Source organism: Passer domesticus, chromosome 8, assembly GCF_036417665.1.
Source record: "Passer domesticus isolate bPasDom1 chromosome 8, bPasDom1.hap1, whole genome shotgun sequence".
Taxonomy (NCBI): domain Eukaryota; kingdom Metazoa; phylum Chordata; class Aves; order Passeriformes; family Passeridae; genus Passer; species Passer domesticus.
The window spans coordinates 50,999,046-51,018,364 of record NC_087481.1 but is presented as its reverse complement, the minus strand read 5'-3'; the positions used below and the strand labels follow the sequence as shown (position 1 = coordinate 51,018,364).

At 39.4% G+C, this 19,319-nt stretch overlaps 1 protein-coding gene across 7 annotated transcripts in view; it reads right to left on the bottom strand.

The window, feature by feature from the left end:
• Nucleotides 1–1,507: 1,507 nt before the first annotated feature.
• The window catches only part of FHIP2A (FHF complex subunit HOOK interacting protein 2A), a 34,149-nt gene continuing 16,337 nt past the window's right edge, over nucleotides 1,508–19,319 (bottom strand). For all 7 annotated transcript variants that reach the window (XM_064431384.1, XM_064431381.1, XM_064431385.1 and 4 more), the window contains 12 exons: nucleotides 17,814–18,107; nucleotides 16,753–16,949; nucleotides 15,467–15,581; nucleotides 15,285–15,361; nucleotides 14,989–15,181; nucleotides 13,612–13,781; nucleotides 12,630–12,773; nucleotides 10,848–10,938; nucleotides 8,994–9,137; nucleotides 6,295–6,435; nucleotides 5,424–5,527; nucleotides 1,508–5,336 (listed from right to left, as the gene is read on the bottom strand). In XM_064431384.1, coding sequence (XP_064287454.1) covers nucleotides 5,231–5,336; nucleotides 5,424–5,527; nucleotides 6,295–6,435; nucleotides 8,994–9,137; nucleotides 10,848–10,938; nucleotides 12,630–12,773; nucleotides 13,612–13,781; nucleotides 14,989–15,181; nucleotides 15,285–15,361; nucleotides 15,467–15,581; nucleotides 16,753–16,949; nucleotides 17,814–18,107 — 1,776 coding nt within the window. In that variant the 3' untranslated portion in view covers nucleotides 1,508–5,230. The remainder of the gene's footprint in view (nucleotides 5,337–5,423; nucleotides 5,528–6,294; nucleotides 6,436–8,993; nucleotides 9,138–10,847; nucleotides 10,939–12,629; nucleotides 12,774–13,611; nucleotides 13,782–14,988; nucleotides 15,182–15,284; nucleotides 15,362–15,466; nucleotides 15,582–16,752; nucleotides 16,950–17,813; nucleotides 18,108–19,319) is intronic.

Genomic DNA, 19,319 nt, shown 5'->3' with positions numbered 1-19,319 from the left:
GCATTCAAAGGGAGTCTCAGCTGATAAAAGATGCACCAGGAACACACGGTTCAGGCTGAAAGGGCTCATACAACCTGGGACAGATTCACTTCACTGAGCATTAATCCACTTTAATCCAACTGGATCACATACCAAACCAGCAAAATCCTGGAGGCTTTGACAGCACCAGTTCTGCTGATATTTAAAGGTTAACAAAATCAGTAGATCCTGTGCTACTTGTATCTACACTGAGAACTCTGGCTGATAATCTGTACAATGAGTTAATGAATATGAAGTAGAGACCACACACTTATAGCACTCTTTCCCCCCCCCCCACCCCCATAGGATGCAGAGCCCCAAAATCTTGTACCAGAATGCAAGTGCCATAAGATAACCATGCTTCAATAACTCAGTCATTTCAAGAATATCAAAGTAGGAGAAAAATATAAGATGCAAAATATTCCATTTTGATACAACTTCCTCACTGCTTGAGAAAGCAAAGTCTCCCTAAATCTCTGAATGGCTCATGCAGGCAGAGCAGATAAATGATCTGGGGTGGGAGATGGCAATCTCTGAGACCAAGAGGATGGGAGAAAGATGCAGAGAGCTATAATGAAAGCTGTGAAGTGCATCATCTTGCAGTAGCACTGTTCTTATGAAAGATGTAAGAGCACTTGCAGATGTTAAATACTGAGAAGGAACAGCTTAACATCCAAGTGCAGCTCTCAGAGGGGATCCTACAGAGCAACAAGATTTTTAAAAGGCTGATGAAAACTAGAAGGAAACCAAAAGCAGAGAAAACACACAACAAGCACAACGTAGAAGTATATAAAAACATATATAAACCCTGTGTATAACCCTTCCACGAAGGCCCTGAAGGAAGAAACTATGCTCACTCACCCCCATGACATTAATCTCCAACAAACCAATGCTGTGACTGACACACTCTGCACTCAAATGCAATAGAAGACCAGGGCCTTGCCCAGCTGCAGCCTTTCTGGAAGGATACCAGGACTCCCAGGAAAGAGCTGATGTTAATCTGTGCCCGGGATGGCTCCAGCCTGCACATTTCCCTAGGTTTCCCATTCTCCTGGGCAAGAGCATGCTGAATCATGCTAATTCCAAGCCTCAGTCCAAGCCCCGCACAGCACAGCACAGGAAACATGTTTATCCCAGAAGATGCTGTAGTGACAGACTCAAAATAAATGAGGAATTCAGGATCAAAGGCATAATGTAAAATGTTAAAACACATCCTGTCTCAAGGTCACGCATACAAAAATTATTACAGATTCTGTAATAATAGAAGCAGTTGCTTCACTGAAATTAATTTATTTTGAGAATATCCCTTTTAATCCTCCATGCATTTCTTAGCACAAAAAGTTGAGTTTTATCACAACCTCCTTCATAAAACTTAATCTTGTATGTCTGGTAATGTGGCAGTTTCAACAATTCCTCACTGGAAATTCCCACATCGGTGAAACCTTGGCAACACTGTTAGTAAGTGACCTACACAAAGTTTATTAGAAAATTTTTACTGAATATCCTCTGTTTAATGTAAACAAGGCAGGAGGCAAAACAAGGAGTATATATTTTATATAATTACACTATTTTACAGGGCACAGAAGCATTGAGGACATGGTTTGAAAACCCTGTATGATATGCAATATCAGATATGGATTTTCCATGTAGCCCCAGGTCTACTCCAAGACACTTTAATCTCACCAAGTCCTTCAGGTTAGTATTTCTTCTAGCAAGACAAAGAGCACTAATAAAATGTCACCTGTGAGATTGCACAGCAGGTTATGGTAGAAATTACCATGCATTTACAAAGCCATTCCATGATTACTCGTGCCCTGTAAAATGAAGTGTGGCAATCTTTACACTAATCATAGTGTAAGCAAGCTCGGGATTCTGGTCCTTTTATATATATATATGTATATATATACATAGGTGATGTACAACCAGACTCAAGCTGTGCATCAAGTCACAGCTTTTATATTGCACAGACAAATATAGAGTAAGAACATTACACAGACAGAATCTGAATACCAGGAATATTACAGTCATAGGAGAACCTAAGGACAAACTCGTTCTACCAGAGCTAGCACATGGCTTATTACAAAAATTTCTAAATCAGAGTCTAAATCAAATACATACTATAAATGAACAACAAAAAAAATAAAATAAAACAATGCTTCTATTTACACACATGTGCATCAGGATTAGAATGTGGTTTGGATCTGCTTTTTGAAATAAAAAATTATTCTAGTATCCCATCTCAAGTATTTCAATCTAATACCAATGGCCCCATTCTCTAAGGTGATGAGCACTTGTCTTTCCCACTGACATCTGGAGGATCTGCACAAGCCATGAACTCTTCAGGCCAAGTATTTTCTCTGGTGGCCCTATCTGGGTAATAAATAACCACATACAAACATATGCACACAGAAACAAAATGGGCTCCTCATGACATGCATAGATCAAAAAGGTGAAAACATGGACCTGAACTAACTTCTAATCATTAAAAAAAGTGCATGAAAAATATCACCACAAAAAAAATTAAATGAGTTCCATCTCTTAAGAAAGATTAAAGCACTTTTACAAAAATAAAGGTCATTGTCATCAGTATGGTAATAAGGGTTTGTAGGCAGCACGCACAAAAGCAGTTTAGGCTAAAGCAGCTTTAAGGATGGCTTCACTTGTGTGAGGATGGATCCATGTCTTATAAATTTATCAACTAATTAACATGTGGTTTGAAAGAGAACATCACAATATCACTGGAGACTGAACAATCACTGAATTTAAGAGTGATCATAGTTCTATCTACTTATTTTTGCCGTGGACAAGCTTAAGGAGCTGTGTTTGCAGCTCTGCAGTGCTTTGCATCAGAACACCACAGAGGCTGCAGCCTTTCAGAGTAAGGAGTTCTGCTACCAGTGAAAACAGCCAGACAAAGGAAGGGATGTGAATGCTTTCATTTGAGATCAGGCAACTCTTGAATGGCTTTATCAATTCTTGTATTACTTGGAATGCTCTTGCAAGTTTTGTTTAACATTTCGCTCACTTTCCTTTACAGTAGTATTATCATTTCCAGTTTCCACTGAAACTGGGACATTACAAGTATTCTGGATCACATACTTAAAAAAAAAAAAAAATAGATGATTTGCGGAAAAAGTAATTAAGCTCAAGCAAAACCAACAAAGACCCAAATTCAGAAAAGCATCAGCATTTCTGCTCAACTACTTAACTTTGTTCATGTAAAAGATTGGGATTTAAGGAAAAAATACTTTAAATTAAGTTTATGTTTAACTGTTTTGCTGAATTGGGACCTTATAAACAACAAATGTACGTATTAAACATCACTCTGCATAGAGATCAACATATTATAAACTATGTGTCAGGTATTAAGTAAGGTCCTAATGTGGACTGTCTGCAATGCAGATCACTAAAAATGATTTGTTATATTCAAGGTATGTTTCTCAAGAAGAAAATGAAATGCATTTTTTTCAAATTTTGTCCTACTATGCTACTTGGACCTGAAAACACTTTGGAGCTAAATGCAGAAAAAAACCCAACAGGTGAAGAAGTAAAGCATGCTTTTGTTTGCCAGAGAAATGCAAGAGTATTTACAAAAGTGTCCCAGTACAGGGAGCCACTGAATACAGATTTTACCTACCAAAACGTTTCCCCAGTTCCAGAACTGCTTTCTACAGCTGATCCTGTACTGGAAGCTTTTACAGCAGGATGCTCTTCACTGGTGACAAGAATAAATTTAGCCCATTAACTGTGACAGTGTTCTAATTAACCTGCTAACTTAGAAGGTCTCTTAATATCCAGCTTCCATAAATATTAAAAAACAAGACCTCAAAGGCTTGTTTCAAAGAGCAGAATCTGATTCTAGGTACAGTCATGTAAATTCAGAGCAATTCTAGTGACTGAATAAATTAGTCCATGTTTGCATATGAGCAGTGACATCTGAAATGGGCATTAGCTGTGCAAACAGGGGGGAGGAAAGACAAACGAGGAAAGGCAATGTAAACAGAAGGAGCTGAGCTCTACCTGGCCTTGCTCAAAGGAGAGGAAAGGGGTCCTACCCACGAGTGAGGGGAGCAGCACAGGTCACTGGGTGTGACTGCAAGGTCCAGACAGGCTGCTGGCTGTGAGGAGCCTCTGGAGGGCAGAAGCAAAGCACCCTGAGGTGGCCTCTGCTTGCAATGCCAGTGCCTGCCCTGGCTGATGGCATTCACATGGAAAGGAAGTCACTGAGAGGCATTCCTGCATCCCAGCACTGTGAAAAGCAGTGCAAATTTTGGTCCTAAATAAGTTATCAATGCTTTAACTGAGTTGGCATCACTGTGATGGTTAGATAAGCAATAAAAATGTCTCTCAAAATAACAAAATGTTTATGCTGTCAATTTTCAAGGCACAAAGGATTCTTCAACCAATTCAGACTAATACCAATTTAAAAGAAATTAAAAATGCTGTTTCAGCAACAACTACTGATGACCTATAATCAACCTATAATGTAAAGGTGACATGAGCCTAACAACTAGAGCTCCCATGTAAAAAGCTAAAGCTAATTAGTTACATGGATGACCTGGAGACCAATCACTTGGAATGACAAACATGCTACACACATGTACACTTCAGATATATTTGTTATGGATGTAATGCCGAATCAGGATTAATTTCTTTAGTATTGATTTTAGACTGATAGATTTCTTGGAGTAAACCAATGAGGAATCAAGCTCAGAGCTGTACTTAAGATCTACCAAAAGCAAAATGATCCCTCATTAACATATCCTGTTGCATATGGATTGGTGGATTTTTTTTAATTTCTTCATTTTTAATAAAATACGTTGCAACTATAGGTGTGTTTTTCTTTCATATATCTAACTGAAAAGAAGAAGTATCAAGACATAAAAATGTTATAAAATTAATTTGCTTTTTAAAAAGTAATATGGTCACAAAGAGCAAATTGTTGCATGTGAGCCCCAGGACATACAAGAGCCCAAACTCTCTAAACATTGTCATCAGAATAACCAAGGTCTGATGGCTGTGGTTCTTCATGCAGCTTTTGCAGCTCTTCACACAGGGTCTAGAAATGCCGTGTATTGGTTTCTCCCCAAATGCCTTTGCTCATATTCCAAGTCCATTTGCAATCTCAACATCTGGTGAAAGCAACCTGTCTTCCCAACATCCCCTGCCACCGCCGGGAGGCACCGCCTTGTCTCCGGCGGGGCCGGGCTGCTCAGGGCGTGGCTGAGGTGTGGTACTTGACAAAGGCGATCGCCGCCAGCTCCTTGCAGAACTCTTCCAGCACAATCACGCCCTCTAGTAACGTCATGTGGTCAATGCTGGGACAGGAAGAGAATTGCAGGGAGTCAGGATTGGCACACAAACCCAGCCACGCGTCTCGGAGAACGAGCAATGTGTTTACTCACATGGGCCCTTCTGGCTCCAAGCCCAGCAGGCGTTTTCTGACCAGCAGAAGTTTGGGAGTGAAATCTGGGATGCGCTGGATTCTAACCATGAGGTCCCCGACCACCTGTAAAGCCCAGGCCATTAACACACAAAGTTAACACCTCTGCAGAGTGCCTGGCAGCAAGGTTCAATGGCAGCTTCAGAGCCCACTTCAGCATCCTCACAGGCTCACAGAACAGCCTGCAGAGAGGCTGCTGTGCCCAAGAGGGTGAGTGAGTGCAGAAAGTAAAGAAATACAAAAGCCTTACTTGCTCTTGTCACAAATGGCATTACTTATTTTAATTACATCAATGATTCATTTGTCTTTTTAAATGTTGACACAGACAATCAACCAGTGAATTCCTGGGCCCCATGAAAGCACAAGGGGGAGAGTGAAGGCTGTATTTTGGAACAGGGAGGGCTGCTGGGGAGAAAGGGAGCCAAGCCCTCTGTTACTTGGGCAAGCATCATTATCAGGCTCCTGACCAACCCTGTAACAGCTGGTGCGTGGGGTAAGAGAGGGATTCTGTATTCTGACTGAGGACACTGCAGTGTGACAGGCACCCAGCCAGCACTTCTAGGATGCAAGTCTGGCAGGAAGAGATGGAACTGGAGAAGAAGGGGACTTTTGATAAATCCAGGACTTAATTATCAAGAACACCCTTCATCAGAAAAAAAAAAAAAAAAGTGTAAGCAGAGATACCCATGTAGGCCCAATCTTGACTCGAAATCAGCTTTCAATGACAAACATTTACCAATATAAAATACCCAGCAACTACCAGAACTAATGACAAAGTTATTAAACATATTACCGCTGTACAGCCATGTGTAATTATTGCTGGTTTTACTCACCCTGACAATCACAGAGAAGAGAGACTTGCAGCCAGAGGCGAGGTTGACGTAAGGATCCAGAAGGTATTCGTGTATGTGAGGATGGGGAAACAGGGACAGTTTGGACAACACTGACGTAACTTGTAAATTTACATCATAGGGCTGCAAAAAGAGGGAAACACACTGCTTAGTCATTTTCATGCTGGCTTCTTTTTATCCACCTCATGTTTATTTAACTACCAGAACTTTTTCCACAGGGTTATGAATAAATAAAGATAAAAAGTGAGATTAGAAGACAGGCCCAACCTCTGCTTTTCACAACAGCAGTGCTGTGACTATGACAGTCGGGCATTAGATGTTATTATCTGCATTGCTACTACAACCACTTGAAGCTTTTGCACACTTATTTATTGCAGGGCAAGTCCTCTTCCTGTAAAACATTTCTTCTGCTAAAGAAATAGCATGGAATCAGCCTAGATTAAACATCTGCTTGCTTCTCCTGGGAAATTGTAAAGTATATGAGCTCAGGAAATTGCCAGAGACCAATCCATGTTTACAGCTGACACGTTATTTCTCTTCTACTTTATTTTTTTTCTGGGGAAGAACCACTGCAGAAGGCCTGGCCATCTTGTGGCAGCAACCTATGGGAGATGGGACCAGGGCTGGGCTGGGCTGGGAAAGCAGCAGGAAATTCTGAGCTTCTTGTCTACCTCCCTTCCCCAAATCAATCAAATGGGAGAGGCGACACTGTCAGATGCTGGAAAATACTTAGCAGTCATAAGGACTAAAACAGTACCTAAATTTCCAGGAAACAAAAGGTGCCTAATTTAAAGGATTTGACCATTCTAGTAAGAAACTTGTTTCTATAAAAGCAAGAATTTTCACCATGGCTTCTTTATGTTTCAAAACTTTTATTTTGTCTTTGATTTTGTCATCCCAGTGAAAACAAGCTGACATTTTAATTCAGCCCAGAATTTGCAAACTAGTAGAACCTCCTTCCATTTTTTCAATGGCACAACAAACTAAGTGGACAAGAGAAGGACAGACATTCCTTTGGTACACCTCTGTGTCAATCAGTCTTGTTGATCTAAGTGGATTACAGGCCCCTCATTTAATCTCTGACTGCATATTGGCAGTAATACCCTCACTGGCATCATCACACCTGGAAGAGGAGGATTCAATGACCTCAAATTCTCATCTTTATGCTCTCAAGTCAGCACTTGAAGAATAAGAGAACAGATTCTTCCCCGTTTCAGATCTGAGAGTTTTGGATTAATTCAGCCTCAGATTAAGGCAGATACATTTAGCCATGTCTACATGTCTAAGCTCTCATTAGCTGACTCACCAGAGATCTGTCACTTCATACACCTGCCCACACACAAACATCTCCTGCCATCTCAGATGCTCCCAAGTATCTGCTGGTCTCTCGATGGTTCCACAGAAGGTGGATCCTGCAAGATCTGTGTTGTAACCACAAACTTCTGGGAGTATCTTGGACACCACAAAAATGGCAACAGATACCTGAGCTCAGGCACCTGAGTGGAGCTTTCAGTCCACAGAGCTGAGGAAGCTGAGTGATTCACTTTGCTCTGAAAGAGACACCTACTTGCCTTTCAGCCTAAGAGCCCCAGGGACTACTGGGGCTGTTCTGACAAAATTTCCAGTGACTACATGTGCCCACATAAGTAATATTTAGGTATCTTATTCTTGAACTTGTTACCACACACTATTGCATTGCAAAGTTGCCTCATAAATCTTTTGAAATGAAAGCACTTATTTCTTCCAGTCAGTGGCAGTTATTTCTGTACTTGGCACTCCAGCAATAGATCCATCCCAATCTCCTAACAAATGAAGCTTTCAGCCCCTGGACCACAGATGTTACAGGTAAAAGAGATCACTACATTTTGAGTTATTATTGCAGAGTTACTCTGCAGAGAGAGACAAAAATTCCTTCCATAAATCTATTCACTGCCTACCTAGCTGAACTGTAGGAGAAGGTCTTTAGAGCTGTTTGAGTCAGACAATTCATTAGGAAGCTTTGAAGGTATGAGCATTATCTGGTGTTCACAAGAGGAGAAGGAAACAAAGGAGTAACACGTGCTGCATTGTTCTGACAGATTGCTGTTGTGATTCCAACTAATTGAGAGCATTAAAGAAAGCTGCTTCTTCACAGAGCTTTTATTTCTGTCCATATGTCAGCAGACTCAGTTAAATGGCCCCATATCAGATAAATTCTAAAAAAATTCCCTGTAGCTAAAAAGATTAAACCCAGGAAATTTTGTAGTTCAGGAAATTTAAAAAAAATCTTAGGGCACAGTCAGTTCTACAGAAACTTGCAATAGCAGGAGGAAGAAGGTAGTGTCTAGTACATGAGGTCTTTGAAACAAGTTACTTCACTTGTGTGCCTGAGCTATCTTCTGTCAGAAATGAAGTTAGTGAGAGCTACTACCTCTGCAAAGCTTTCTGGTATCACAGATTCATATCAGAGTGTTCCCATGAACACTCACAGAGCTGGCCCAGAGGCTACTCCTGGCTTCCTGCACATGTTCCCTGTGTATTTGTATGTGCAAATGGCTCTTGTCAGGCTTATGACCAGAAAATGGCACATTACACAATAATATGGCACTATAATAGACAGTGATGGGAATTCACTGATGGTGATCAGCTCTTTAAAAGTGATGAAAGGATCAGAAATGGATTCTTAACTTGTTTTTTCTTACCTGATCAAGAATCCTCCCCATTCTTTCAAACAGAACTTTCAAGAAGTGTCCTTCAAAGAATGACGCTTCTAAATTGCACTTTTCCAAAGATCTGGGAGATCCAGGCCACTCCCACCGTAAGCAAATGACACAATAATCCCGGAACTACAAAAAAGAAGTGAGAAAAACACACTTCAATTTCCATGGAAACCATTTCATTTCCTTTGATAGTCCATACACCTTAAAACCATAATCTGTAGCTAAATGATAAATCTAAGCTCTAAAAGATCAGTCATTCTAAAGTAAACACTATCAGTAAAACCACTGTCAGCAGGCACCTCATCTTCCTGGGGATATTCCTGCTACTAGAGTAGTTTGAGAAGGAGTAAGTGGAGAAGAGAGCTCCCAAAAAGCAGCTGGGGCCAAAACACAAAGCAACACCAACAATCCACAACCTAATCAGGGCTCTTTTGAAGCAAGGATTGCATTCTTAACCATCTTCTTGAGGGTAGATTTCCACACTTCTACTGCATTATGTGTAGTTGATCTTGCTATTGAAACCATTCTGCTCCCTAATTCCCAGGACAGGAAAGGCACCTGTACATGCAGAACATACAAACTAAAAGTATTTCAGGGCTTCCTCTTCCCTCTCTTTGTTTCCTAACACCCCTGGCAGTCTTTCTCTACCTTGCCCCATATTTGCTTTGTGCTGCCTGATGCCTCACTTGCAAGGAATTACACCTTGAAAGGTGCACAAGTTGAAACAGAGAAAATAAAGAACACAGGAAGAAACGGAGGCAAAAGAATCAGCAAACACTCAAAAATTCTGCATTGATTGTAGCTTACCTACTACTGCAGGCTTCCAGGAATAGCAATAAGGAAGCAGAACAGCTATTTGGATGTAATAACAGCAACAGGCAGGGCTACTCTTAGGGGGGAAATATTTTAACAGCAGCCATATCATCGTCAGGAAGTGACAGAAACCAATTCTGCTCTCTAATAACTCCCAGTACACTCTTTTTCCCAAGACATGAATGAAAGACGAAGATGATAAGTGGTTTCTGGCATCCAAGAATACAACATAGGGGAATTTTACATCAACCTTTGTTTCCTTATTCTCTACTTTCTATTCCCTTTCTTTTCAGGAGAGACTACAGATGAAGGAATACAAATCCAGAAATCCACATGTCCTATCTTTAGCAGCTGATAACATAATTCCAAGGTTATGGAATTTTTGAATTACCTACTAAATATAGCTCTGAGTTACTCTGCTCCTTTGCATAAATTTTTCTATTTGAGAAGATTCATAAGGTTTCAATAAGAAAGCTGTAAACAGTGACTCTCCTCTGACCAAGGAAACTATGTTTGTAAAAGCAAAACTTGCATTTATTTCTAGACAGTAAATCACAAAGCTTTCCCTGACTACCCCACCTCCCAACTTCAAACCTGAATGCCTTAGGCTGTGCCTTCCCTGAGATGAGCCTTTATTTGCAAAGTCCCAGATTGCATAACTCCTATGCAGCATTTTAATTTCTCTTTAGTTCTTTCAAACAGCTTGGCAGGCAATTCTCCAAGAGAATGCAGATAAATGCAGAAGCAAATTAAGAATCTATCTGCAGTTCAGGTTTTCTCTTGCTGTATTTGTTATATGAATATTAATGCATTTAATGTCATCCATTATTCCCACTAGTGCAATACAAGGTGAATTCATCATCAAAAAATCTCCAAAGGTAAGTTTTCATTAAAAATGAAAATTGAATTTTCCCATCTTCCATTACCAAAAGATGCATTTAATAGTACTATTTACAGAACCATTTGTATATTCTCACCAGCATTTCAAATTCTCAAGGAGTAAGGAAGAGTTCACTGACTTACTTGTCTGTGGGCATCTCTGAGGTAAGTATCATAACCTGTACCCTCCACATGGTATGATGACTTTGCTTCATCAGGTACAAGACAGAGAAAACTGAAGAAAAAAAAAAGTACATTAATGACTATATTCCACAGAGCACCAGATCAATACCTTCTCATCATCTGCAGCAGTGTACACACAATGCTGAACTGTCTGGCCAATTAATCCACACACTCTACCATAACTTTATGTGAAGAACAGAGAACACAGCATCTATTTAAGCCTACATATTCCAACTACTATAGGTCATAACAAGGTATATACTTGAGAAGTTTTGTATCTGGCATGAGAGGTAAAGTCATCAGTGCAAGCATTTTCTGAGACTCAGGAGACAGAATGGAGATTAAAGGGAATATTCATAAATAGGTCAAGTATTTGCTAAAGGTCAGATTCTATCTTACTAGAGCTAAACCAAAGTATACTTGGGAATAAATGAACCAAAAGAGAAGAAGAATTACAGTTAAAATTCTTCTTGAACTACTTCATAGGTAGTTTAATTTACCAGTTTGGTGTAGCAAAAAATGAACATCTAAGACATATCAGGAGTATTTGCATATAAATGTCCCTGTTATAAGTATATTTGCCTTTACCAGGTGTGTAGTCAAATACTCTGTCCTTATTACTTCACCAATGTCTGACGTAAAATGCATCAGGAAATCTGAATAATATTACTAACATTAAAAAAAAATTACACCCATTGACATTTTGGGAGAGAAAATAAAACCCAGTCTTTGGACCCTGATTCCAAATTTCAGCCTTCATTATACCCCAAGAACTGCTGGACATTCCTCTAGAATTTATATGCAGAAACATGTAGTAGCTGACTTGTCATGTGGAGTTCATCTTTATCTGAAAAAATACAAATTTGCAGGACACTGCAAATCACAAAACATTTCTATTCCCTGATGCAGGTTACACGAGGTGAATTTAGGAGAGTATTCTTTGTGTCTTTGCTCCAAACCATGTCCACCATAAACTATAAATAGCAATACTGGGGAATAGAGGGCAAGAAGTGATGAAGTCACTGTGTCCTGGCTGTCCCTGGGCTGTTTGCTTCCTTTGGCTAACACCTTTGATTATTTCTGGGCAGGCAGATAGGTCAGCACTGACACACCAGTGCTGCTCTGCTACCAAGTATTGACAGAGCAAACAGCCCTTGTCCTAATATTAGTTCCTAAGAGAATTACCATCCCTAAGTTGCTTAGAGCAGAGCTTGTCCTCTTTGTGAATCCAATTTGCAGTGAGTCTGACAGGCACTGAGGTATGCCACAGGTGACACAGGTGCCCTCTGACTTTCAGGGAACAGAAGGTTATCTCTAGCATGGCAATTATTTCCTTTTATCTATGTATTGATGGAACTTTGAAGTTCTAAGAAAGTTTGAGGGGTTTTTTTCCCCTGAAAGGTTTATGGCAAGACTCCCCAGACTTGTCCAGAAAGGTCAAGTCCTGTAACAGCATTTCAAGTACAGCAAATATTTCTGCAAAAAGCAACTTTTATAACTGTGAATTCTGAGTATTCAACCATTAGCTGCAAAGTTCTTCTATTTTTCTCATTTATGTTGAATTAATGCAAGCTCTAATCTTTTAGAAGTAGCTTTCTGATAAAATGCCACAATTTCCTTCTGTGGAGTAATTTTCCCAGCTGGCACAGAATAACATCCATTACAGAGTACACATTTAATTTGCACAGTGTGTGCAGACACCCACACATTCAGACATTTCCTCAAGTCTTTGTTTCAACTCACCTATTTACAATTTTATGAACTTCAGTCTTCCCATCATTTTTTGGATGTTCTGGACTGACAGGTGGAGAAGCACTGAGCCACTCCTGAGCTGACAATGTGTTATCTGGAGACAGATCAGTAAATAATGGATCTTCCTCCAGATCTCTGTGAAATTACATCAGACAAAAACATAATCATCCACAGAATGTTATGGAAGGCAGGAAAATCTCTGGGTCACAAGGTAGGCTGTTTTTCCTTTCTGAAAAATGAGGATGTTTTCCAGAACATAATATCCATAATGTATTACATAATTAATATGCAGAAATACCAACCTTTGCAAATACCCAACAAAGTGAACAACAGATGAGACATTTTTGACTTGGACAAAATTACTGCATCAAGTCACTTAAAACTTCTTAGCCACATTTTTCACATGAGAGAGTTTTACTCCAGGACACATTTAAATTATTCTAGATGACTAAAATGGTTTGTGTGGCCAGTCCTTACCTCTCCTTCACTAAAACACTGAGTTATAAGAGTTACCTAGCAAATACATTTTATGTAGTGCCTCAGTATTGCATTTATTTATTTTATGTAGTGCCTCAGAAATGTTCTTCCATCAAAAATTACTAGGAACATAAATGTAAGCAAAACACTGAAGTTATTGACTGCAAGAACATTCTCACTGATTGCAATAAAATATGCATAGATTTAAACTTGGTAGATGCATAAATAAATTGAGACACGAAGACCTCTGAGTGTCTATTGTTCTGTAAAGAGGCTTGTGGTAATTTTAGATTTTCTGTTCCTGTTCTAAGAGTTTCCATAAGCTGCTGATGTAGGAATTTCTGCATCACTTTACGGATATGGATTAATACATAGAGCACTCAAGTGCTCTCCAGGCTCACTTTTCTTTCAATTACTGGAAAAAAAACCCATTTTGTTCTAAAAATAAGGATCCAAGTTACTTGTTGTGAAAACTTCTCTTAAAAATGAAACTTACACTGCTCCAGCAATCTGTCCATTCTCTACCACATCTTTATCTTCTTGACAGGGAGGCTTGTATTCCATGTAGTTTCTTTCTTCCAAATTTCTCAGAACCAAATTATAAAGAATGTGCTCATTGGGTTTTTGCAAAAGGTGCTCAAACATTCGTAAAGTCATTATGCTGATCTGCAACAGAAAGAGTAAAAACTCAATAAACTGATGCACCTCTGCCCTGTGCTTTTTGCCTTTTATCTGCTTTGTCCATCTTAGAACACTGCAATCACTTATTGACATTATGGAAGGAAAAAAATTATGGAAATGATGATGCTACATGTGGTATAAACATGGATGAAGAATTCACATACATTTGAAAATCACCATGGGAATGCTTTCTTTTTTTCCTGTAAAATAACCTGTTCTGAAATCTGTCAAAATAACAATACAAAGAACATACAGAGAACTCAGAATTTAGCTTTCTGTTCTACAGTTGGAGTCATGCTGGAATATGATTATCATTATGCAAATGAGACCCACAACAGGACCTAAAGTTAGTAATAAATACCCAGAAAAAAAAAAGAAAGTAATACTGGGATATTGTGACTAGATCTATAGGCTAAGATTTTTACATGGAGATGTTATGTAGGCTTTTAAAGGAACACAAACTTTAAGCAATACAAAGACAATTTTTCAAGACTGCTTGAGAGAGTGCTTAGTGCTTGCAAAGATAATTGATTTACAGAGATAACTCATTCTGACAGGGTGAGAAGGTAGACATACTGAAAAAGTGGGTAAGAGAATACAAAGATTTGTATTTCAGGCAACCCTAGTTTCTATTTGAAAAAGTAGAGGGCTGAGGTTGTTTCATGGAAAAAATGAAGCAAGCAGCTTCTGAGGAGAGATTTTACTGAATTAAATTGTTTTAATGATGCTTAGTGTATGCAAAGAGCTTAAAGTTATCACATCATCTTTTAATTGGCATTGCATATATCCTCCAACCACACTTAGTTCATATAAACTCCAAGTTTTTATCTATATCTTATATGATAATAAGACCGAATTGACACAGCATGGAAAACAACAGCAACAAATTAAAATGCAATTACAAAAATTCAGTTCACTCTATCTTCCAGACAAGCAAGTCTAACTGGATAGTGGGCACACAAATTCACCAAAAAATCTAGGGGGAAAAAAAAAAAAGAAATATTGCTAGGTGGAGAAAACAGCTTGACTTCATTTTCTAAAGGGAATTTGTAGGGCCAGGACCCAGAATTCCCTTTCTTGGGAAAAAATGTTACTGGACATAAATGTGAGAACTCCTCACAATGGTGTGTTTACAGCATCTCCACACTCCAGAACTGGCCAGCAGACATTCCTGTGTCAGACCAGCCCTCACCTCATCAGAAATGTGATCACAGTGCTCGATCAGCCTGTGCCGCAATGGATGCCTGTTGATGTCTGTCAGGGTTTCTGGCTCCCTGTGCTCTCCAAGGATAAAATACACCAGCTCCTGCAGCAGCACATCCGAAGTCACCTGACGAACAATGCGGTGCAACAGTGCAGTTGACGTGAGGATTCCAATCTCTGAACTGAATGAAACATTTTCATATCAGATATGGAGAGGATTTCCACTCCCTAAAAATTAGCTTGACTCAGATTCTGTTCTGCTGTGTCTTGTAGGATGCTACTCACGTTTGCATCAGCTGAGGTTCCATAACATCAATGAAGAATCGTTCCCGCACAGCTTTTGCCATAGCAACAGCAGTCGTCTGAAACAAAAGTACAAAATGGCGTGTCTCAAACTCAGAAGCTAGGAAACAACTGGAACTACTTCTTTTCTGAATATATTTGTATCATCTGAACACATTTCAAACCTTTTGTGCTTCTTTGATGAGTTGATCACAGTAGTCAAACCAAGAAAGAAATGAAATCAATGCTCTTTTCCCTGGAAATGCAGATGCATCTTCTTTGTGGCTGTAGGAATCCAAACTAGAGCATAGAGAGAAAAAATATTTATTTAGTCTACAAGTAGTTGAACAATCTTGGACTCCATTCTTATTGAACCTAACAGAATAATTAACAAACTACTTGTAATGAAGGGAACATTAAAAAAGCTTTTCTGCTGGACTCTATGGATCTCGCAGTGCCACCACAACACAGGTACTCAGTGCATGCTAAAGGAAACACAGAATGTACACCACAGGAATGCTGGTTAAGTGTTTCTGGAGTCAGAAGGGAAAACTGATCACCAAGTCTGCTCTCCCAGAATACACAGACTACAGAAAATGAATCAGTAACTCCTGTAGTCACAGAACCATAAAATGAAGGCAATTGTTCTCCTCTACTCTGTAAGTGACCTCAGGCAAGTCAACCAAAACCACACAGTGTATACCTGAACTAGAGTGTATCTTTTGGATAGAAACATCTATCTCAATTTAAGGGCTGTAAGGAATAACAAATACACCACTTTCTTTGGTAAAAAACTCTACTGATTATTTATCCCACAATTTAAAGTTGTGTTTTTCAAACTCCAAGCACCAGAAATTTTGCTAGGCATTTTGAAAATACCTTCTTTTGTCTCAGTACTAACAGATCAGGAGCAATTCATAATAATGAAGACAGAGTGGGGAAGATTTTAAGAATCTAAATTACAAACAATTAGGATAACAGGCATGTATCTTTTGCTTCATGCTGATAACTTATGCAGCAACTCCTTCCTTCTTCTTTTTTCTGCAAAAATTTTGCAACAGTCTGTTAACAAATAGACCCTTCCTGCCCCTCACAGCAGCTTACAATGCCCATTGTGTACAGTGTGAATTTTATGCTTCCTAAATCCTTGATATCTGCTTGAGAATATTAATCCACACCTGATATTACAGTGACATCACTAGAAACTGCTGATGTAAGCCAGTGGAAAAACTTGCCCCCTGAGGAATCTCTGCCAGGGACTGGCAGCAGACCTGGCCCCATGTCAGAAATCACAGGTACTCTGGACACCCAAAGTGCACCACTGTGCTACAGCTCTACCTCAGCTCTGCCCTTGAGGCTTCAGCCTGTGTGTGGGGGGGAATATTTTCTACACATTATCTACCTATCAAATTAGTTTCAGGGAAAGGTGTAAAGTCACTTTGAGTATTAAATACAAAAATAAAATTCTTACCCCCAGTTAATTGCCTCCACTGTTTCAATGTCTAAGGGATCCAGTGACTGAGGCAAGGCTTTGTAGAGGGTGGCCAGCCTGTCTGTCAACAATTCACATAAACAAGTGCTTTGAGTCAGGCACTTGGCAGCTGCTGGTTCTGGCAAACTCACCAAAAGCATGAGACCTTCACAGGCCTTCACTGCTATCCGGCCGTCCTGGCAGAAGGGCATGGAAGAATTAATCAGAGGGTGAATGAAGGCCACTGGAAATCAAGAAGCAAACACTTTCCAAATAAAACCTCTCCACTCCCCCACAGCGACTGAATACATGTATTCTTGTTGTGTTCTCAGTCATTAACTCTAGTGAATTTGGATGCTACAAAATAAAGATTCTCACGTGATTTTGTATGAAATACAAGAATGCCAGCTGCAACCTTCCAGCTGACACAACTAGAGTTGTAGGTCAGCTTGAGACCAAGATACCAAATCCTGTAAACTACTCAGGTAACAACAATGAGGTACAGTGGTAGACTTGGTTCTCTGCTCTCAGCACTACTGCAGCAATCACAGGCTTACCCAAACCTCTTCTAAATTTTCTGAAAGAATCTAAGTCTGAATTTAAGGACTCAGCTGGGTAAAACATAAAACAGGCTTTTTTAAAAGAAAACACACTCCTAGAGATAGCTCAGTGGCATTACAAAGAGAGTGGGTTTGGTTAAGTCAGAACAATTCAAAGTAGTTTTAAAAACACTCTCTTGTGATATATTTAACCTTCTGATTATCCCGTGTAGTTTTTCTGTGAAACATACAGCATCCTATACAAATTTCTTAAAAAACTCACTTATATTACCATCAACAAGCTTAGTATTAATTTTCTAAAACAGTATTTTTACTTTAATATGAATTTACAAAGAAAATTACCAATTTACACAAAGTGCCTGCAAAACCTATCACTTTTAATAGCTAAAATACAGTGTGTTTATTCACTTCCTCCGCCCACTTCACACAGCATCCAACTATTTCATCTTATCACACAGAGTGGAAAAAACCCCAAAAACCAAATAAAAAAAAACAACTCACAGGACTTTTAGTGAGGTTTAGTAGAGAATTCACTAAATTATAGTCTTGATTTGGACCAGCAGTGGAGGACTCAGGTGACGATGTGACATTGAGTTCATCCAGACTGAAGGAGAGCTCCTCTGCCTGTTGTGGGAGCTCATCCTCCTTCTCCATGTGCTCGGCCCCGGCAGCACCAGGCGTCTCCTCAGGCTGCCCAGGCTGCCCCGTGTCTGCTGCCACGGAATCTTGGTCTTTTATCATGTCTTCTGTGATTACACTTGCTGATCCTTGGAGAGCCATCGATTTTAACTTATTCTGCAAAGCATTTTTTTGGAATTACACAGCTGAAATTACTGTTCATCCTGAAGCAGGAGTTTACTAAAAGCAATTTTTTTAACATCAACATTTGAAGTAGTCAAGGCTGGATACAGTAACCATGTAAAACCTACAGGGCTGTGGGAGTGTGGGTGTTTTATAAACCTAGGACACTTTTAAATCTGCTTAAATTTCTCTTAAGCCCTACACATTTTGCTTCAAGGCTGAATATGCCATTTACAAAAGGATGGCAGCTTTTTCTTTCTCTACCTAAGGCACATATTCACTTGCACACAATTTAGTAGAGGTTTTTAATTTATCTTATGTGTGGCACCTTTAGAACTTAGCACTTTTCATAAAATATTCCTTTCTGTGTCAAGGCCTCACATTCACCTAATGTCTGAAACACTATTTCCAGTTGGAATCACCCAAGTAAAATAATTCTAAATTTTTTGAGATTATACCTTCAACAGGAAAGGGAAAGAAACACCTTTTCTGACAGCAGAGTACTCTCAAATTGTGTTTCTCAAGAAGAAAAAATTGAGTCGATTGAATGGACAAAGGAAAGAGAAGTTAGCACTGGGCACTGGATACACTAAAAGGTCACAGAGAACCTTCCTGGAAGCTCCAAATCATCTCTGCTTTGCCTGACAAAAGGCAACCCATCTGTCTTCCCATAAATCTGTCTCCAGCACATAAAAAGATATTTAAATTTGTGCTGTGTGATACCATGAAGAAACTCTCAGAAAGGCAAGAATTCAGTGTTCTTCTGGCATAAGTGCAGGTGAGGAATACTTTATTGGAATCATAAATTAGAATGCAGCACAAGACATTTCTTTCAAGTGAGAACTGCAGTGAGATTATAAATCCAAACGGTTCCCTTCTCTATGATAACACCAAAATTATTACAAATATATCTCAAGCATTAATAATTTAAAAGACTAACCATTTGGGGTTAATGGATTTTAGTACAGACAAACCAGCAGGGACTGAGGACATGACAGTGAGGCAGCAAACTGGAGAGCTGTTGTGAACACTTGCTCGAGGGCCGTGCATTTGGTGTGGGGAATTTGCACTCACAGAAATAATTCCCTGGAGAAGCAAACCAGTGGTAAAAGCAGCAGACTGCATGCTATAAAATAAGGATCATCTTTGAATGCAGTAGAAAAATTACTGCTTCAATATGCTTTGTTTTTTTTGTCAGTGTGAAAA